This window comes from Spea bombifrons, chromosome 13 (genome assembly GCF_027358695.1).
Source record: "Spea bombifrons isolate aSpeBom1 chromosome 13, aSpeBom1.2.pri, whole genome shotgun sequence".
Lineage (NCBI taxonomy): Eukaryota > Metazoa > Chordata > Amphibia > Anura > Pelobatidae > Spea > Spea bombifrons.
In genome coordinates this window covers 20746534-20766592 of record NC_071099.1, presented here as the reverse complement: position 1 = coordinate 20766592, position 20059 = coordinate 20746534, and the positions used below count along the sequence as shown (strand labels likewise).

Sequence of the window (20059 nt, the reverse complement as noted above, 5' to 3'; positions counted from 1 at the left end):
GGCTCGGAGCTGTCAGTGAGTGTAGGGAGACCCGGGAGCCCAGGACCCGAGGAGCTGCCCCGATGGACCGGGACATGGCCGACGTCTTCCAGCACAACGACTCCACTTCGTCTCATGACGTGGCCAACCGCTTCGCCCGCAAAGGGGCTCTGAGGCAGAAGAACGTCCACGAGGTGAAGAACCACAAATTCATCGCCAGGTTCTTCAAGCAGCCGACATTCTGCAGCCACTGCACCGACTTCATCTGGTGAGAGGGGCAGGAGGACGCGGGCAACAGGTGCCGGTCCGCAAGATGCCCGAGTGTCTGCCACTGCGTGCAGCCCCCGTAATGTCACCATTTCCACCCCCCATGTCACCATTTCCACCCACCCCTAATGTCACCACTTCAACCCCCCTGTCTGCAACTTCGTTGCCGGTACCCCCTGCTTGGCACCCCACGGGGCACCGTAATGTCAGGCCCTGCGTACCCCCCCATCCTGTCAGGCCCTGCGTACCCCCCCATTCCTGTCAGGCCCTGCGTAGCCCCCCATTCCTGTCAGGCCCTGCGTAGCCCCCCATTCCTGTCAGGCCCTGCGTACCCCCCCATTCCTGTCAGGCCCTGTGTACCCCCCATATTCCTGTCAGACCGTGCGCGCACACCCCCATATTCCTGTCAGACCGTGCGCGCACCCCCCATATTCCTGTCAGACCGTGCGCGCACACCCCCATATTCCTGTCAGACCCTGCGCGCACCCCCCATATTCCTGTCAGACCGTGCGTGCACCCCCCATATTCCTGTCAGACCCTGCGCGCACCCCCCATATTCCTGTCAGACCCTGTGCGCACCCCCCATATTCCTGTCAGACCCTGCGCGCACCCCCCCCTATTCCTGTCAGACCCTGCGCGCACCCCCCCTATTCCTGTCAGACCCTGCGCGCACCCCCCATATTCCTGTCAGACCCTGCGTGCACCCCCCATATACCTGTCAGACCCTGCGTGCACCCCCCCATATTCCTGTCAGACCCTGCGTGCACCCCCCCAAATACCTGTCAGACCCTGTGCGCACCCCCCCATATTCCTGTCAGACCCTGCGCCCACCCACCGGCTGTCTTACCCGCACCCCCCCCGCTCCATGTAGCGTGTTCTGCCGGCACTGACACGGGTAGTGCTGTCACCGCCATACATCTCGGATTTTCCTGCAGTGGTAGGCGTGCTATCCCCTCCATGTACAGCAAATAGCATGTGAAATTCTGCTCACATGCATCCTTTACATGTATGTACCGTAAGCATAAGTACGGATCTTGTATGTTCCATTCTTAGTAGATATCCCTCGTGAGTCCTGACTGTATAATCTTGTTGTGTGAGCATGCGTGTACTTTGTGTGTGCAGGGGTTACTTGACCACCTCTTGGTATGTTGTGTGTCACGGGCATGCCCTGCCCTTTAGCTCTCTTGGTTTATAGGACACGGTTGTGTGTAATAATACTACCGGTACTACGCCTTTCCGTGTGTGGCTGAGGGTGCTGAGCCCCTGCAGTCGGCTGGGTTGCCCCCGGAGGGGGTAGTTTTTGCGGGTCAGCGCCCCCGTGCTTGCTCTGTCCCCTGGTGTATGAGGGAGATTCCCCGGGTTACCCGTGTGCCCGCGGCTCATTATCTCCACGTGTATTCCCTGTGTGTGTGTCACGCTGCGCTGTCATCGTGTGCTGTGGGACAGCGGACGGAGTGCAAGCTCTGCTGGTGAGGTTTGTACGCTGGGGCCTGAGCCAACGGGTGATGTACCTGCTGCGGGGTAACCCAGGGGGTTGGAGCCGGCAGGCGTCTGGGCCCCTCCGTCCAGACTGAGCAGGGGCCCGCGTTCCAGGGTGCTTTACACCCGTGAGTAGGTGAGCAGGAGCTCCTGTGAGGATGCTGTAATTCCCGCGGTGACTGCACGCAGAGCGTCACTGTTTCTATTCATTTGTGGAAATGGGTGGCCCGGGGCGGCTTTGTTAGGGGGAAAGTGGCGTATATTTTAACCACGGCAGTGAAGGGGTTAAACACAGTGGAGTTTTAGACCAGTGTTTTTTGAGCTGCACGCTTTATCCTGAAAGGAGGCTCTGCTCAGGTGGGTGCGCGGCGGGGGGCACGCGAAACGCGCTTCCAGATGGTAGAGAGGTCAGCGTTTCAGTAACTCGTACGGCGGGTGACACGGGAGCGGCTCGGCAGGCCTGGCAGGGAACGCGGCGGAATGCTTTTATGTGTGCTGTTTGGAGAGAGAAATGCTGGATGTTTGCATTTCATTTATAACAGAGCAGGAGGAGAGCCGGAGGGAGAGAGGAGAGCAGGGGTGAGAGCTGGAGAGCAGGGCGGGCGAGAGGAGACGGGCGTGGGATCCGTTTACTTCCTGCTCCTGGGAATCGAGTACACGCGGTGAGGCTGTTCCGTGGAATATCACTCTGTGTACTCTGAGGTGTCTCCCGACGCGTTCCCCGCACCCGTTCTCTACGTGGGAATAAACATTTCTGTCGTCCCGTGGCTTGGGTCTCGGTGGCGTCTCTGATTAGAACTGATTGCTCCACCTGTGCACATGTGAGGAGATCCTGACAGCCTGCACAGCTGGGGGCTAATGGATGAGTGGACATACCCACAGGGTAAATGGCCAAAGGATTACCCCAAGGACACCAACACTGCCCGGGGGGGGGGGTTACAAACACATCCTTTGCCACATGACGTGACAATAATGGGTTAGATTGTCCTCCCGTGTAACGTGTGGAATAACCGGTAATATTCCGTGTCCTTCCATTATCTCAGTGGTTGTAACCTGGAGCGCTGCCATGCTGTGGAGTGGACTCCTAGATTCCCTTTTGGGCGTGGGGAGGGGTAATAACGAGGTAAGCTGTGTTTTTGGGACCCCTCAACCCAGCTCTGGGGTCAGAGTTCGTGTGCAGGAGGAGCGTGTCCGTCTGTCGTGTGACACGTGAAGCAGGCGCCAGCCTTGACCAATCACACGTGGACGCCTGCTGGAACGGGCTTGTGATAGGAGTCAGGAAAGCCCCTGAAAGGTCGCTTGTGAAGGGCCACGCCGTGTCACATGTTTGCAGCGCAGCGATAGTGTCCCCTAATCGCCCACCTGTTATCAGCAGACGTCACTCATGATGTCATATTCGGCCACAACGGGTTTTTCCTTTTTTCGCTGTTTTTTTTTAATCACTTTGCTGTAAATGTGTCGTATTTTGTGTATTAACCCTTTCTTGTCTCTCTTGTCTGCAGGGGTTTCGGGAAGCAGGGATTCCAGTGCCAAGGTAAGACGATTTTACGTCTCAGTAACTGTCCTGCTGCCGGGGGTAGTATCTCTCTCACTCACCCCTGGACACCCCCTGTTCACCCCCTGGACACGCTCTTCTCCCATGCTGCACGTGTCCTGGGGCATTAATGGGGTTGACTGCTGCTGGTTTACCCTTTCACTACCAGCGGAGACTTTGCTCGTACACCCCTCGGCGTTGAAAGGGTTGGAGGGGACCTCTATCTGTAGCCCGTCTTCCCTCTGGCCGCAGGGCAGGTATCTGTTCAGCGCCACGGTGAATGAGCCGGTAGATGTGATTGGTGCGGCCGGGGGGTCTTCTACACATTGTTTTTCTTTCTGAGTTCGTATTCCCTCGTTTATTTGTAGCACGGGGGTCTTGCCTCTCGTGGGCGGGTGGAGATCGCTTTATATTCACAGGGATTTGGCTTTGGTGCTCCTGGCATTGAGATCCGTGAACCAGGAGATTAATCCTTAGGGCTGTTAAATCCTTTGACGTTGCGTTGCCCCCCCGCAGCCGCGGCGTGCTCGGCCCGTAGCGAGTGCCGTGTTGCCGACAGTTTAGCGTCGGTGAGCCCGGCAGGCGTCCTGCGGATGTAACCGGCGAGGAAGCTGGCGGAGGAGGACGAGGAGACGCAGCCGGGAGGGAGACGTTTTCTCCGGCTCTGGAAACGCTTAATCATGAGTAGGAGGATTGAAACCGGCTGCAGGTTTCCTCCAGACTGGAGACTCCGAAGCGCTGACTCAGGCAGAATCAGAAATACCCCAGCCTGCCCGCCGCGTTCCACCCAAACACCCTTGTGGGTTAAACCTGGGCACGGGCTTAAACAACCCGCGTAATGCGCCGGTATTCACTGTCAGCGAATATTACAACATAAACCAGGAAGACTGACAGGAAACGATACAACTAAACCGAGACCAAGTACACTGTGTGTGTTCCGCAGACCCCCAGGCAGTGGCTTTTGGTGGCTTGTGGGCTCTCGGTTGGTGTGTGTTGCTCTAACTCTCTTACTGGGTGACAGCTCCAGGCATCTACAACCCCAGATGCTTGAGAATTAAGGGTTTGCAAATGCATGTATAACCTTTAGAAGTGTGTGTGTATATATATATATATATATATATATATATATATAATCTGTATATACCCGTTGTACATCGCTGCAGAATGTAATGGTGCGACGTAAAGCATTAAATAATAATGTATGTAATTAGAAAGCGGCGGCTCGTTAGAATGAATAAGCGTATCGTACTCCCCGCAGCTGATCGATTAAAAAGCCGATTTTTGTGACGGGAGGCGCGTGAACCGCGTGGGGGGTGGGGTGAGCGGTTAGGGGACTTGGCGCTTTATGGGTTACAGAGACCGGACAGCGAAGCGCGGTTTTTCCGTCCCCTCACCCTGGAGCTTTTATTTAGGAATAATCTGTCGCTTTATAAATCCTGAGCAATTTAGCGAATGAATAATCGCCGGATAATGATGGCATTAATCATTCCTGGATGTCTGAGGTTACCGTGGTAACGAGGCACTCTCTTTGAAGATTTCTCTGGTATAGAGAATCTCATGGAGACGCGAAATCTCCTTACCCCTGCGTTGTATCGCCTGTCCCTCCACAAATACATAACGCCTGGAAACGTGCAGGTCTCTGCGGACGAGACCGCTGTATTCACGGTGTGTCTCATTGTACTGCACGGACGCTCTTCCTTTGCTCCGTCTGGTTTCATGGTGTCGTCCGGGCTTCGGATGATGAGTTTGTTGAAGCGGAGGGTTTAGCGGACGGAGCCCGTGCGTTCTCGGCGATCGCGCATGTTTGTGGTTGTCTGTGTTGAGCATGCGATGTGCTCTCGTTTTGCGTGTTGATAGAAAGTCTCCATCACTCAGCGCTGTCACATGCAATAAAAAGAACTTGCGCCTTTAAATGCCCTCGCCTCCGGTGCATGAACTTTGTCATACCGCAGCTTTAAATAGCTTGTGTGAGGCTGCCTGTTCCGTGTGTCGCACACGTGGCGTGTTCAGCGTGTTACGGCCGGCAGCCGCCTCTTTAGCGTGTTTGTGGCGACCTCCCCCTGTTTCAGCAGTGGCCGCATGGTCTGGCCGGGCAGGTAGAGGAGGAGAGCTGGTTTAACGTTTAACATGTATGTTGACGGGAGCCGGGATTCCGCTTGGCGTGGCTCCCATGGCAAGCGTCAGGCGAAGAGACGAGCTTCTGTTAACGAGACGGCTTTTTATTTAGTTTTTAATTAACAGGATACCCGCGTTTGTTTCCTCCGCTGTGTTTGACTCAAACAGTTCATTTTTATTTGTACTTACATTTTTAATTTTTTTTAGGAAGTTGAGACATTCCTGTGCGTGTTCTTTTGCGTGTTCTTTTGCGTGTTCTTTTGCGTGTTCCAATATGAAGAGGAACCTGAATAATTATTTTCTTTCTCCACGCCGCGCTGGTCGCCTGCGCTGCGCTCGTTGCGGATGGATAAAAAGGTCCACGGTGATGCGGCTCTGTCCGTTTAGCGGGTGGCCTGAGCACCGCCCCTCTGTCTGACCTCAGCTGCCACTCACAGCTGCCCTGCCCCTCTTTTTTAGTTTATATAGATGTATAGTTTAGCAGATCAGGGACCCCGTGTGGTGTACGCCGCCCGCCGCTCCTCTCATGTCGCGAGGCCAAAGGTTTCCCTTTCAACTTCCACCCATCAGCGGAACGATTCCATGAGAGTCTAAACGTGTGTGTGTGTGTGCGCGTGTGTGTGTACGTGTGTGATGAACACGTACCTTTTCAGGTAATATTTTACACGCGACTTGTTCATATAACTGGAGCTTGCTTTAGTATTTAGTGTGGCAGCTGTGGGGCTGTATTGGAACTGCTCAGAAAGCCGTGGCGTTGAGAAGCAGGGCTGTTGTTGAGTTTGCGTTGGTTCCCACTGGACGGGAAGTTTCACTTCTTGGCAGCGGCGCAAAATTCTGTGAATTCTGACCTTTCACGACTGTTTGGCTTTTATTTTCCGAGTCATGCGTCTCCGAGAGCAACAATGTTTCCACGTTAAACGTTCTTTTACTGAAGAGAACCTGATCCTGTGCATTACTGGGGGGTCCTGGAGACGCTGCCTGCGTAACCTCATCCAGGAACCGCTCATACTTCATGCCGAGGACGCAAAGGTCCGTCACGCGCTACCTACCTGTACCCGCCGAGGACGCAAAGGTCCGTCACGCGCTACCTACCTGTACCCGCCGAGGACGCAAAGGTCCGTCACGCGCTACCTACCTGTACCCGCCGAGGACGCAAAGGTCCGTCACGTGCTACCTACCTGTACCCGCCGAGGACGCAAAGGTCCGTCACGCGCTACCTACCTGTACCCGCCGAGGACGCAAAGGTCCGTCACGCGCTACCTACCTGTACCCGCCGAGGATGCAAAGGTCCGTCACGCGCTACCTACCTGTACCCGCCGAGGACCCCGAAGGTCCGTCACGCGCTACCTACCTGTACCCGCCGAGGACCCCGAAGTTCCGTCACGCGCTACCTACCTGTACCCGCCGAGGACCCCGAAGGTCCGTCACGCGCTACCTACCTGTACCCGCCGAGGACCCCGAAGGTCCGTCACGCGCTACCTACCTGTACCCGCCGAGGACGCAAAGGTCCGTCACGCGCTACCTACCTGTACCCGCCGAGGATGCAAAGGTCCGTCACGCGCTACCTACCTGTACCCGCCGAGGACCCCGAAGGTCCGTCACGCGCTACCTACCTGTACCCGCCGAGGACGCAAAGGTCCGTCACGCGCTACCTACCTGTACCCGCCGAGGACCCCGAAGGTCCGTCACGCGCTACCTACCTGTACCCGCCGAGGACGCAAAGGTCCGTCATGCGCTACCTACCTGTACCCGCCGAGGACCCCGAAGGTCCTGTACCTACCGAGGGCCCTGAAGGTCCATCACAAAAAATCCACTTTAACGTCACAAGCTGCGGGTTTCCTGCATTTCCGGTTGCGCAGGATCCACCGCGGGGCCCGCAGAGCAAGGAGCTCCAGATGTTATCATTTTTAGTTACGCTGGGAACACAATATTATGTTTTCTTCCCATGTTTTAAAACTATCCAGTTTCCCCTCCGGCTGGTAACCAGTGGAAGGAAGGGCCGAGTTATTTTTGGCAGATGGATGGAGAGATGTTAGCGCTTCCTGCGCCGTTTGATCGTTTTCCCTTTGGATTTAGATCATGTTTGATTTTTTTGTAACCCTTTACCGGGTGGCAGCAGTAACGGCGCTCGGTTGGATATGGCTGTTGCCCCGGTCCTGCCGTATCTGCCTGAAGCCCCCTCCACCTACCAGATGAGGACCCCTAGGCGGTTCTGACACGGAGGGCGCCCAACCTGTACCCAGCAGGTTCTAGCGCAGGAAGCGCATGCACCGAATAGAGTCTGCGCTTAGTGTGTCGAGAGCTGCCGGCCATGTTTTTGGGCTGTTTGGCTGCAATGTCTGTGAACTTGAAATACCCCAACAAGCAGCTTCTGGGCTGCTGGATTTGGGGATAAACCCGATACGTTGCGGCAGGGGCTCCCATCCGTGCTTGGCTAGGTTTGTGTTTCTGGATGATCTGTTGATGCGCGTAATTAGCTTACATTGTTCCCGCGGTCCGGTTCGGCTGGGCCCCGGCTCGCCCCGGTGCCTTATGGGATTGTAACGGGCGGTTGGGATGGACAGCGGCCTTTGTTTGGTTTCGGCTGCTGTGTGCGCAGCGGTTGCCTGCTGTTTGCCGGGATGACTCATTGCAGAGGGTTCGATGGGGTTTTGCATTCGTCGGAGGCCATCAGGAGAGTCTCTGGTGAGAAAAAGTTTAAGCTCACGCGACGCCAAGAAATTCCTTATCCAATCAAACGCAGTCGGTGACCGGGAATCTGTCACCATCGCACCGGCGATCGCATTTAATAAATCTCAGCCGCCAATATAGAAAGTGACGGCAGATAAGAACCGTTCGGCCCGTCCGGTCTGCCCGAGAAAACATGAGTGCGCCCGGCGGGTGACCGCAAAGCAGCCACAGGAACCCGACACGCAGTTTTTTATTAGGTGGTTTTAGCCCCACGAGCAGGTACCAGGACACGGCCCAGACAGGTCACGTGTCCCAGGTCCGAGAGCAAGCGTTCCGGCCTCTCCACGTCTCCTGGGAGCCGATCAATTAACCACGCTCTTTAACCCTTTCTTATCTGGGAGGGGCAGCACGGCTCCAATCGGGATACAAATGTGTAAAAGGAAGTTGCTGGGGCCGGCGTGGGCCGGTACCACGTGTGATAAGTTTGTTACGAGAGGCCACCCTCCTGTTTATCCGTAAATAAGCCCTTTCGCCCTGTTGGGTGTTTCTTCACTTTTAGGGTGTGGGGTTTGTTGGTTGGGGCGCCTGCTTCCGTGTCGCCTTCACGTGGAACATGTATGTTTTATATAACTTCACCCCTCCCGGGTTGTACCAATCCACAGCTAGTCCGCCCCAGAATCCCGCACGTTCTGTGCTTCTTGCCTCGTTAAGTGGGGCGTCCGCCTCGTTCCCCCTCCGTTTGTGAATAATCCTCTCCTTGTTGCTGGAGAATAGGCTGCTTTGTGCGGCCGTGGCGGGCGGCTCCGGATTCTCACTGCTTTTTCAGCAAAAAGTGGAATAAATGGCTTTTCTGTATACTTGTAAACAGAGGCAGGCGACAAAACTCTGCAAGAAAAGCAACGGCGGAAACAAAGAAGTATTGTGAGAACCCATCGGGGCGGCGCGGGTCTCGCTGGAACAAATCGCACCTATTCCTTCGCACCCTGTTCGATTCTTATTTTTCGATCAGATTCTTTTGTGGGACACCCGCCATGTTGGGGATCACTGCGTCGCACATGTACGAAAGTAACGCTCCATGGCTGATCTCTGCTTCGCAGTTTAGGACCCCGTTTAGGATCTATCACAAACCAGTTTGGTTTACTGCAGCTGGAGAGGGACAGTGCAGAGGGATTTATCATCAGGGCCAGAGTTTCCATACAACGGAGAATTCAAACACAGAAACTGTGTGAGGGGTGACTGACATGAGCCGTGGCGTGAAGGGTTAATGGAGCAAACCTGAGAATAAACCAGGCGATCTCTCCCTCCCTAATCTTTGAGGTGGGCAGAAGGGATTAAAGGTTGCCCCCGTTATCTCGTTCGGCATCTTCTCCGATACCCGCCTGACACCAAGTAGCCGTTTGTGGCGGTTACAGGAGAGATTAGGATTGGACTTGGATCCGGAGGCCAAATTCCTTCCTATGTTTATTGCTTTTAGCAGAGAAAAGTAAACGTGTCGCTGGGTTCCCGTCGAGCTGGTGGAACCGGTCTGAGTCACCCCGACGGTTTACGGGACGATGTGGGAAACGCCGCAATAAACGCGTGCCTTTTAATATGGGGAGACACGGATATATGGACGGGGAGACACGGAGATATATGGCCGGGGAGACGGGGGAATATACAGACGGGGAGACGGGGATATATACGGCCGGGGAGACGGGGATATATATATGGACGGGGAGAGGGGGGATATATATATGGACGGGGAGACGGGGATTTATACGGTGGGGAAAGGGGGGATATATATGGTCGGGGAGACGGGGATTATACGGACGGGGAGACGGGGATATATACGGCCGGGGAGACGGGGATATATACGGACGGGGAGAGGGGGGATATATTCGGACGGGGAGAGGGGGGATATATACGGACGGGGAGAGGGGGGATAGATACGGACGGGGAGAGGGGGATAGATACGGACGGGGAGAGGGGGGATATATATACGGACGGGGAGAGGGGGGATATATACGGACGGGGAGAGGGGGGATATATACGGCCGGGGAGAGGGGGGATATATACGGCCGGGGAGAGGGGGGATATATACGGCCGGGGAGAGGGGGGATATATACGGCCGGGGAGAGGGGGGATATATACGGACGGGGAGAGGGGGGATATATACGGATGGGGAGAGGGGGATATATACGGACGGGGAGAGGGGGATATATACGGACGGGGAGAGGGGGATAGATACGGACGGGGAGAGGGGGGATATATACGGACGGGGAGAGGGGGGATATATACGGACGGGGAGAGGGGGGATATATATACGGACGGGGAGAGGGGGATATATATACGGACGGGGAGAGGGGGGATATATGGATATATACGGACGGGGAGAGGGGGGATATATACGGACGGGGAGAGGGGGGATATATACGGACGGGGAGAGGGGGATATATACGGACGGGGAGAGGGGGGATATATGGACGGGGAGAGGGGGATATATACGGCTGGGGAGAGGGGGATATATACGGCTGGGGAGAGGGGGATATATACGGCTGGGGAGAGGGGGATATATACGGACGGGGAGAGGGGGATATATACGGCCAGGGAGAGGGGGGATATATACGGCCGGGGAGAGGGGGGATATATACGGCCGGGGAGAGGGGGGATATATACGGCCGGGGAGAGGGGGGATATATATACGGCCGGGGAGAGGGGGGATATATACGGACGGGGAGAGGGGGATATATACGGACGGGGAGGGGGGGATATATACGGACGGGGAGAGGGGGATATATACGGACGGGGAGAGGGGGATATATATGGCCGGGGAGAGGGGGGATATATACGGCCGGGGAGAGGGGGGATATATACGGCCGGGGAGAGGGGGGATATATACGGCCGGGGAGAGGGGGGATATATACGGCCGGGGAGAGGGGGGATATATACGGCCGGGGAGAGGGGGGATATATACGGACGGGGAGAGGGGGGATATACGGACGGGGAGAGGGGGATATATACGGACGGGGAGAGGGGGATATATACGGACGGGGAGAGGGGGGATATATACGGACGGGGAGAGGGGGATATATACGGACGGGGAGAGGGGGGATATATACGGACGGGGAGAGGGGGGATATATACGGACGGGGAGAGGGGGATAGATACGGACGGGGAGAGGGGGGATATATGGACGGGGAGAGGGGGATATATACGGCTGGGGAGAGGGGGATATATACGGCTGGGGAGAGGGGGATAGATACGGACGGGGAGAGGGGGATAGATACGGACGGGGAGAGGGGGATAGATACGGACGGGGAGAGGGGGATATATACGGACGGGGAGAGGGGGGATATATGGACGGGGAGAGGGGGATATATACGGCTGGGGAGAGGGGTATATATACGGCTGGGGAGAGGGGGATATATACGGACGGGGAGAGGGGATATATACGGACGGGGAGAGGGGGGATATATACGGACGGGGAGAGGGGGGATATATACGGACGGGGAGAGGGGGATATACGGACGGGGAGAGGGGGATATATACGGACGGGGAGAGGGGGATATATACGGACGGGGAGAGGGGGATATATACGGCCGGGGAGAGGGGGGATATATACGGCCGGGGAGAGGGGGGATATATACGGCCGGGGAGAGGGGGGATATATACGGCCGGGGAGAGGGGGGATATATACGGCCGGGGAGAGGGGGATATATACGGACGGGGAGAGGGGGATATATACGGACGGGAAGGGGGGGATATATACGGACGGGGAGGGGGGGATATATATACGGCCGGGGAGAGGGGGGATATATATACGGACGGGGAGAGGGGGGATATATACGGACGGGGAGAGGGGGATATATACGGACGGGGAGAGGGGGATATATACGGACGGGGAGGGGGGGATATATACGGACGGGGAGGGGGGGATATATACGGACGGGGAGGGGGGGATATATACGGACGGGGAGGGGGGGATATATACGGACGGGGAGAGGGGGATATATACGGACGGGGAGAGGGGGGATATATACGGCCGGGGAGAGGGGGATATACGGACGGGGAGGGGGGGATATATACGGACGGGGATGGTGAAAGGGGCAGATCAGCAGAAAGGGCCTGCTTTATGTTAAATGCAGTCGATCTTTGGGAAGTATTATAAGGTTTAACCCTTTAGGGAAGACGTGGAAATAAATCAGTCTCTGTTATTCTCGCCGCGTTGGGTTTGCGTGGACACCGGAGACGCCATTAATCTGCCGAGGGATTAGCACAAGCCGTTTGTCCTTTTTGTTTGTTCCCCTCCGGAGCCGTGGCTGTTAATGATGCCCTTTCTTATTTAATGAAGTTACTCGGCTCATTTAGCTCCATGCATCCTTGTCGTGTCCCCGCAGGACGCAGCCGCGAGGGTTTGTGGCATCTGGCGGGACTTGCCGGTCCTGCCGTGACATCCAGATGCTTTCGGGGGCCACGTGATTTGGTTGTACGGCTGACTTTCCGGCGGGTATAATCAGCGGATAAACAGAGGTCTGCGTTCTTAGTGGATAAAGTTTGCTTTGGAGCCGGGAGCGGAACTTGTTAGTGGGGAAGCCGCGGGGGTCTCGTACACAAACCCGAGAGCGCCCCCTGTCGTCTGTAACGGAGACGTTTCCGAGGATTTAGTGTGACGAGAAACGCTGAATATTCCGTATTTACTGTAAAGCAGCCGATGGGGGGGGGGCTGAAAGGACGCCACGGATGGTGGGGCTCGCTATAAGGTGAGAGGGTAAGTGTGAGACCCCCCTGCTTGGCACGCGTTTCTGGCACTGGGAAGGGTACGTTTTGGCGGCACCGATGCTGTAACGTGTTATATGATCCTGCTCCGGGTTCCTCTGCCGCTTTCTGTTCTCGCCGGAGTGATGGGAGAATGTCATCCGAGGTAATGGAGAGTTTAGTGGGATGATGTCATTCAGCCGCTCCCTGCCCCCTCCCGAGCCCTGCGCATGGGGCCGCTCGGACACAGCCCGATTTTATGGCACCGGATCAGATATGGAAGAGATCTGGATTTTAGAACCTACAGTGAAGGGCTTCAGTCTGGTGCCCGACGACAACGGCCACCGGTCTATCCATAAAGTGACCGACTCTGGCGCGTGCGGTTTGGGTCTGACGCCCCGAGGAGGTGGTCCCGATCGGCAGATAATGTAGAGTTTCATGTGCTCCCCGTGACGTGGCTCCGGTAAACAGTCATCCAGGAGCGACCTAAGATAAAAAAAAATAAAAAGTGCGCCTGACGCCTGTTTCTTCGCGGTGGTTATTAGGGCGCCCGTGACGTTTCTACCTCCTTTGTGCTGGTTTCAGGGCTGAGCGTTGGCGGTGTACGCGGCACTAATTATCGCCTATTCCTGGCACATCCAATGGCGGCCTGAATTCATTAAGATTTCGCCATTGTAGGGCTGGCTGTCCCACCCAACCGCCCCGGGCTTCATTTTTAGTCTCTCGGACTCGCCAACTCGCCCCGCAAATCACCGGCAGCGGCGAGCCGTGTTTTCACGCGATCCTGATGGTTTGGAAGTGTTTGCACGACACTACATACGTGATGATATATAGTGGGGAGGAGAGAACCCCCTCCATGGGGCTGCAGCTGCCCTTGGCATGTACCCTGCCGAGTCCTGGGGCCCCATGTGGAGCCCTTGGCTGTCCTGCGCATGTATTCTCCCTGGGTAGGAATTAATGTATCTGATCCCGTGTGTGCCAAGCGTATAACGGCATTAATGATATTAAGGATCGCTTTGCGGTGATTAAACGGATGCATAAAGCAAGCTATTAATCACGGAGATTGAAGACCATCTGTAGCGGCCGCCGGTGGGTTTGGCCAGAGCCGCGTCTGCCGGGGCCGATGTCTTTTTAGTAACACAGAACCGTTTGATCCCGGGCTGGACCTTCTATCATGTCCAAAAGTGGGCAAATAACTTGGCCACCGAACTGTCCCCGGCGGGGTTTGCTTACATTCAGAGGCTTTTAGAATGCAGGAAAGAAATAATTAATAATTCAGGTTGGCATTTGTGTACCTTCAGTAAAATGTAAACAGCGGTCCATGCGCGGGGTCTGGAGAGGATATTATAGCTTCTTCCAAACAGGGGCGTGCGGTCCAAACGATCGCGCTAAATCATACGTGTTCGGCCCCCATATCCAGCGTGTCGGCGGTCTGCGCGCTCCTTGTATCCGCTGTCAGCCCCCCAGCTGAGAATGGCCATAAGGGTCTTACCTGAGCCACGTGCTCTATCCGGTAGAAACCCGGCTCCGTGTGAATGAGCCGCAGGCCGCTCGTTGACTTCCGTATAAAACATGAGATCTGAGCGTCTCGTGTCGCCTCGCTTTACAGCAGTGACGGCTCGCTTTACAGCAGTGACGGCGCCTAAACACCCCCTTTAAATAGTTTCTTTTACAAAGGGCTTGGAAGTCCCTCCCGTGGCGGCTGACGAGTGCCACTTGGCCTCCTGGGTCGCTGCCGGTGCCGATCCTGCCACGATGGACCCAACAGCTGGAGTATTTGTGTGTTATTTTTTAATTTTTTCTCCCCTATACAGTTGGTGGGGCAGGAGGGCGCGGGGATTGCCCGAAAAACATTTGTTTTGGGGTTCGGTGATGCCTGCGCCCTGCGGCAGAGGGAGGCCAGCGGAATCCAATCTCACCCTGTTTATTGGGAAGGGAACGCCCGGCATTGGAGTAACGCGGGTAACGATGTATCAGAGGGGTTCTGGCCGTTCTTCGTTTACAAGAATCTCAGGAAACATTAAAACGATTAAAACGAGAGCAGTCCCGCCATCTGCACCGTGACCGCTGAAGGGTGACGAGAGAGCGCCGCTGTCGGATTCGGCTACGTTTTATATTGTGGGGGTGTGCGCGCAGGTGCGTGTGTCGTGTTATACAGCAGCAAGAGCCAAGAGTGTATCTGAAGAGAGCCTGCGCAGCTACATGTGGATACTCTGTATCGCTGTGCGCGGCTTCACAGGATAATTTACTCATGGCCGGGATCCAAAGAGCTCTGAATAATTCAGCGAACGCCGTGTGAAACATCATGTAAGTTCGGGAAATCATCCAGCCGCTCTCAGCCTGGGTCTGGCGCCAGCAGACACCTGAGCCGATGATCCCTTCGTGGAGAGGTCTCGCCGCTCGCTCCATCGCGGAGACGCGGGCGATGCTTACGCTACAGGGGCCGGCTCGCCCCATCGCGGAGACGCAGGCGATGCTTACGCTACAGGGGCCGGCTCGCTCCATCGCGGAGACGCAGGCGATGCTTACGCTACAGGGGCCGGCTCGCTCCATCGCGGAGACGCAGGCGATGCTTACGCTACAGGGGCCGGCTCGCCCCATCGCGGAGACGCAGGCGATGCTTACGCTACAGGGGCCGGCTCGCCCCATCGCGGAGACGCAGGCGATGCTTACGCTACAGCGGCCGGCTCGCTCCATCGCGGAGACGCAGGCGATGCTTACGCTACAGCGGCCGGCTTGCTCCATCGCGGAGACGCAGGCGATGCTTACGCTACAGGGGCCGGCTCGCCCCATCGCGGAGACGCAGGCGATGCTTACGCTACAGGGGCCGGCTCGCTCCATCGCGGAGACGCGGGCGATGCTTACGCTACAGGGGCCGGCTCGCTCCATCGCGGAGATGCAGGCGACGCTAACAATACATGGGCCGGATCGCTCCATCGCGGAGACGCGGGCGATGCTTACGCTACAGGGGCCGGCTCGCCCCATCGCGGAGATGCAGGCGACGCTTACAATACAGGGGCCGGCTCGCTCCATCGCGGAGATGCAGGCGACGCTTACAATACAGGGGCCGGCTCGCCCCATCGCAGAGACGCAGGCGATGCTTACCCTACAGGGGCCGGCTCGCTCCATCGCGGAGACGCAGGCGATGCTTACGCTACAGGGGCCGGCTCGCTCCATCGCGGAGACGCGGGCGATGCTTACCCTACAGGGGCCGGCTCGCTCCATCGCGGAGACGCGGGCGGCGCTTACGCTACAGGGGTCGGCTCGCTCCATCGCGGAGACGCAGGCGATGCTTACGCTACAGGGGCCGGCTCGCTCCATCGCGGAGACGCGGGCGATGCTTACGCTACAGGGGCCGGCTCGCTCCATCGCGGAGACGCGGGCGATGCTTACCCTACAGGGGCCGGCTCGCTCCATCGCGGAGACGCGGGCAGCGCTTGCATCACGTCGCGGAGACGCAGGCGATGCTTCCTCCGCTCCGTGGTATATGTCGGCGAGTGTAATGTGCTTATTAGTGTCAGTCACACGCCTGTCATACGGTTGTGGCTGGAGCGTGGCAGGTGCGCCCTTTTTCTCTCAGCAGGTGTGGGACAGACACTCGGTGGAGTGCGAGTGGAACCAGTCCGGCCTGTTTTCTGCTATTTCAGACACTCGCGCCTTCCTCGTATTCACGCTGCGACGTGTCGCTCGCCAGGGCTGCGTGGTGACTCGCTGCACTCGCTGCACTCGCTGTTGGGGTGCCGGGGCAGATGTATTGCTAGAAGAGGCATTTGATTTGCCCATCTGGTGATCCTTATCGTTAATCTCCGCGCTCCGTGATCGGCCGTTCTCTGCATTGCATAAAATCCCAGATTTTACTCATTTCTCATGTGGTGCGGGGGGGGGTCTCCCCCCCATACCTGAAAGTTAGCATTTTTTGTTATGAATGAACTTCCTCTTCGGGGCTGTTAATGGGAACGGCTCTTCTGGTAAACGTTCCGTATCCCGGAGAGAACAGAGTGATTTCTCGGCATGTGATTAGACGGTAAAGTGTTTGTTTCGGGGAGCGAAACGCGCTCAGGTTGGGGTCCGTTGGCAGCCTGGGGGGTATTTATTGATCTGTGCTGAGTTGCGGCCCCGTGGCCCCCCCTCCGTCCAGGAACCTTTTAAAACAATGTTTCCTGAAGTCTTTGTCGGGGAATTTCGCCGAATGACAAACGGTATCTGCTGATCACTGCGAGGAGATCCGTATCACGCTACTGATCCTCTTATTACATTAGCGTATCGATAAGGCACGGGTTTCATGTAAAGGCGATTATCCCGTCTGCCGTTCCGGCAGCTCGCCTACCATCGCCAAGGCAGTTATACCTCCTCCATGCAGGGGGGCATCTGGGGTTCAACAAGCCGGAGACTCGCGAGGTTGGGATCCGAGCGAGAGATCCTCGGCCGTAAATCACAGGTTTGGTTGAGAAAGGATTGTTGTGGTGGAGAAAATAAATCGTACCATTAATTCCTGACGTATCATTAGTGTCCGAAGCCCGGCCCGATTTCAGATCTTAATTATTGCTTCCCGCGGTCCGCCTGCAGCGAAAGCGCCTGAGCGCCACGCTCGCTCCCCCGGCTGGGACGCTCCGTCACGCTGCCGGCAGCACGAGGGGCGCGCAGCACGAGGGGCCGGGGAGCGCAGCACGAGGGGCACGTAGCGCGAGGGGCGCGCAGCACGAGGGGTGCGCAGCACGAGGGGCACGCAGCGCGAGGGGCCGGGGCGCGCAGCACGAGGGGCACGTAGCACGAGGGGCGCGCAGCGCGAGGGGCCGGGGAGCGCAGCACGAGGGGAGCGCAGCACGAGGGGCACGTAGCACGAGGGGCACGCAGCGCGAGGGGCCGGGTCGCGCTCATTTCTTACAGTTGGTGGTCGGTTGTCAAAAAAAAGAAAAAAATTGCAAACCTTTTTAGTTTTGTAAATAAAAAAAAAAAACCGTAAAAACAATCCCCTGGTTTTGGTTGGGGGTTGGAATGGCTAGAAAGGGCCTGTTTTGGGGTAAATAAGGCGTCCTGAGCCTCGGCCTGCCGGGGATTTCGTGGCTGGATGCCCGTGGTGGGGCTTAAGGATTAGAGGAGCGATTAAGGCGATTCTTTGCAGCTGAACCAAATGACGCTGGGATCCATTTAATTGATTATTTCCCGTTAATTAATTACAACTGAATCATTTAAGCCTTTAATGTGTTTTTCTGATCGTTAGATGTTTACAGAAAGATGACGGAACTGGTTTCTCCGCCGCCGCCGCCACCGCCGCCAAAGAGCTTGGAACGTTCTGTGTTCAGAAGTTTAACTGTTTGTGGGAAGAACAGCTACCGTTTCTTGGGCGGGTAAAAGCCCCCAGGCAATCAGCTGCTTGTTTCCTTCCTTTTTAGCGCAGATCTGTGGAGTGCAAGCTCACCTGGCACACTGCCTTCTGGTCCCTCCTGCCCTCGTACCCCCCCACTCTACCTGCTATTGTCTGGCATCTGCCCCTCTCTCTACTCCCATTGTCTTTCTTGTCTCCTGCTTTACCCACATTGGCTACCTTTTTGCCCCTCCTTTACCCGCCACTGTCGGCCCTCCGGCCCCTGGTTTGGTCTGTTCTCTGCATTTCCAAATAATGAGATTGTTGGTAATAAAAGCTTTTTCTGGCTTTAGAAAGATTAAATTTCCTGTCTTTCGTAACAATAGCAGAAAATGTGCAATAATAGCTTAAAACCCCTGTGCGTTGTGCCCCGTGCGGCTTTAAAGTGCTCCCCCGATTACCACCGTGAGTGCAGGAAGCTTTTCCGTGCATTAGTGCCACGGGCCTGCCTCACTAAGTGGTGTTTGCGCTCGTCGGTGTGATCAGGTCCCCGTGCAGGGAATCTGTTTGCTTTCTAGAGGGTTAAATATGCGTAACGCGCCCGAGGCACTGGCCCGGAACCGCTAAGCAGCGCTATCACGCGGTCCTGAGTCTTTGGATCAGCAGCCACCCGTGAAAGTGCGTGGCGGGGAAACTGCCGGCTGTGAGTACTGGGATTTGCTAACGTGGGCTGCCTGAGATGTTTGGGTTCTTGTGCCCGGCGGCGAGGACTGGGGCAGGACTGGCGCAGGGAGCGGCGGGTTCAATTTCCCGTCGCAGATGCTGCCAACCATTAACCGGCTGTACAGATCGGCTCATTGTTCCCGAGAAAAATCAATCGGTCAAACATTGCCTCTGCCTGGCTGCTGAAATATTTCTGTGTCAATAGAGAGTGCGTGGCCCCCAGGGTGGCCCCGTGGAATTTCACCGGTGACAAAATATCCACGCCTTATATTCTTACCCTTACATTCATTGTCACGCTGTACCCCTTACTGCCCCCTCTGCCCGCGTCTTGGGGTATTGCGTGCACTCGGCCCCTCGCTGCGTGTCCAGCCACCGCCTGGAACACAGAAGCAGGAAATGCGTGTCCTGTCGCTGGCGTGTCCTATCGCTGGCGTGTCGATAATCCCAGCACCCGGCCTAATTGGTCAATATTAGCTTTCTGACGGGATTCCAGGGAATAATAACGAGCCGCTGCGTCTGGCGGTTAGAGGTTCGGTGCAGACCGGGGGGCGCTCGGCTATTCTTATGTAACGGGAGCCCCCCCGATACGTTTCACTTTATTCATATCCTACAGGTTCTACCCGTTCACTAATAGTGTTTATGTAATAAAGGGCCATTCTGGGGCATTCCATTGGCGGGGGGCACACATTTCTGCCGCTTTATTTATTAATCGTGGGGGTTCTTCTTGCTCCTTATGGGAGGAAAATGGCCCTGGGGCCGGGTCACGGGGGAGGCTATGCCAGACACAGCGGTCGGCCGCCAGCCCCAGAGCGGACATATTGCTGAGCGAGCCTCTCTTCCGGAGAGCGTGGGCTGCGCGTTCCGGTAATGGAGCCTGCGCAGCTTCCTGTATTGATTTTCCCAATGCATGGATCGGGGAGATTGAAGCCGATTACGCTGATAATCTTTACGCCCCCCCTCCCCCCACAAGTTTAAATACAGCGGCCCGGCTCAGCGCGAATGTCACAGGGAGCAGTCTAATCGCATGTCTCTTTATACTGCATTCTTCTATTTCTGCGGCTGTCTCTGCTGAAAACTGCACGTTTTGGAGAGTAAAGGGTGTTAAAGGGACAATAAATGTTCAGCTGTCCGGCCCCCGGCCCCACGAGCCGATTGGGTTTTAAAGAGAGTTTTTTAAAGCTGGAGTTTTATCCTCTCCCTGGTGAGGCTAGAAAGTCTTTCCGAGGTAGCTGCTGGCGTTCGGTCTGTGCCGT

The 20059-nt window shown here is 56.3% G+C and overlaps 1 protein-coding gene across 2 annotated transcripts in view; it reads left to right on the top strand.

Annotated features, from left to right (window-relative positions):
• The window catches only part of PRKCA (protein kinase C alpha), a 41392-nt gene continuing 21333 nt past the window's right edge, over window positions 1–20059 (top strand). For both annotated transcript variants that reach the window (XM_053453534.1, XM_053453533.1), the window contains exons 1-2: window positions 1–247; window positions 3228–3259. In XM_053453534.1, coding sequence (XP_053309509.1) covers window positions 63–247; window positions 3228–3259 — 217 coding nt within the window. In that variant the 5' untranslated portion in view covers window positions 1–62. The remainder of the gene's footprint in view (window positions 248–3227; window positions 3260–20059) is intronic.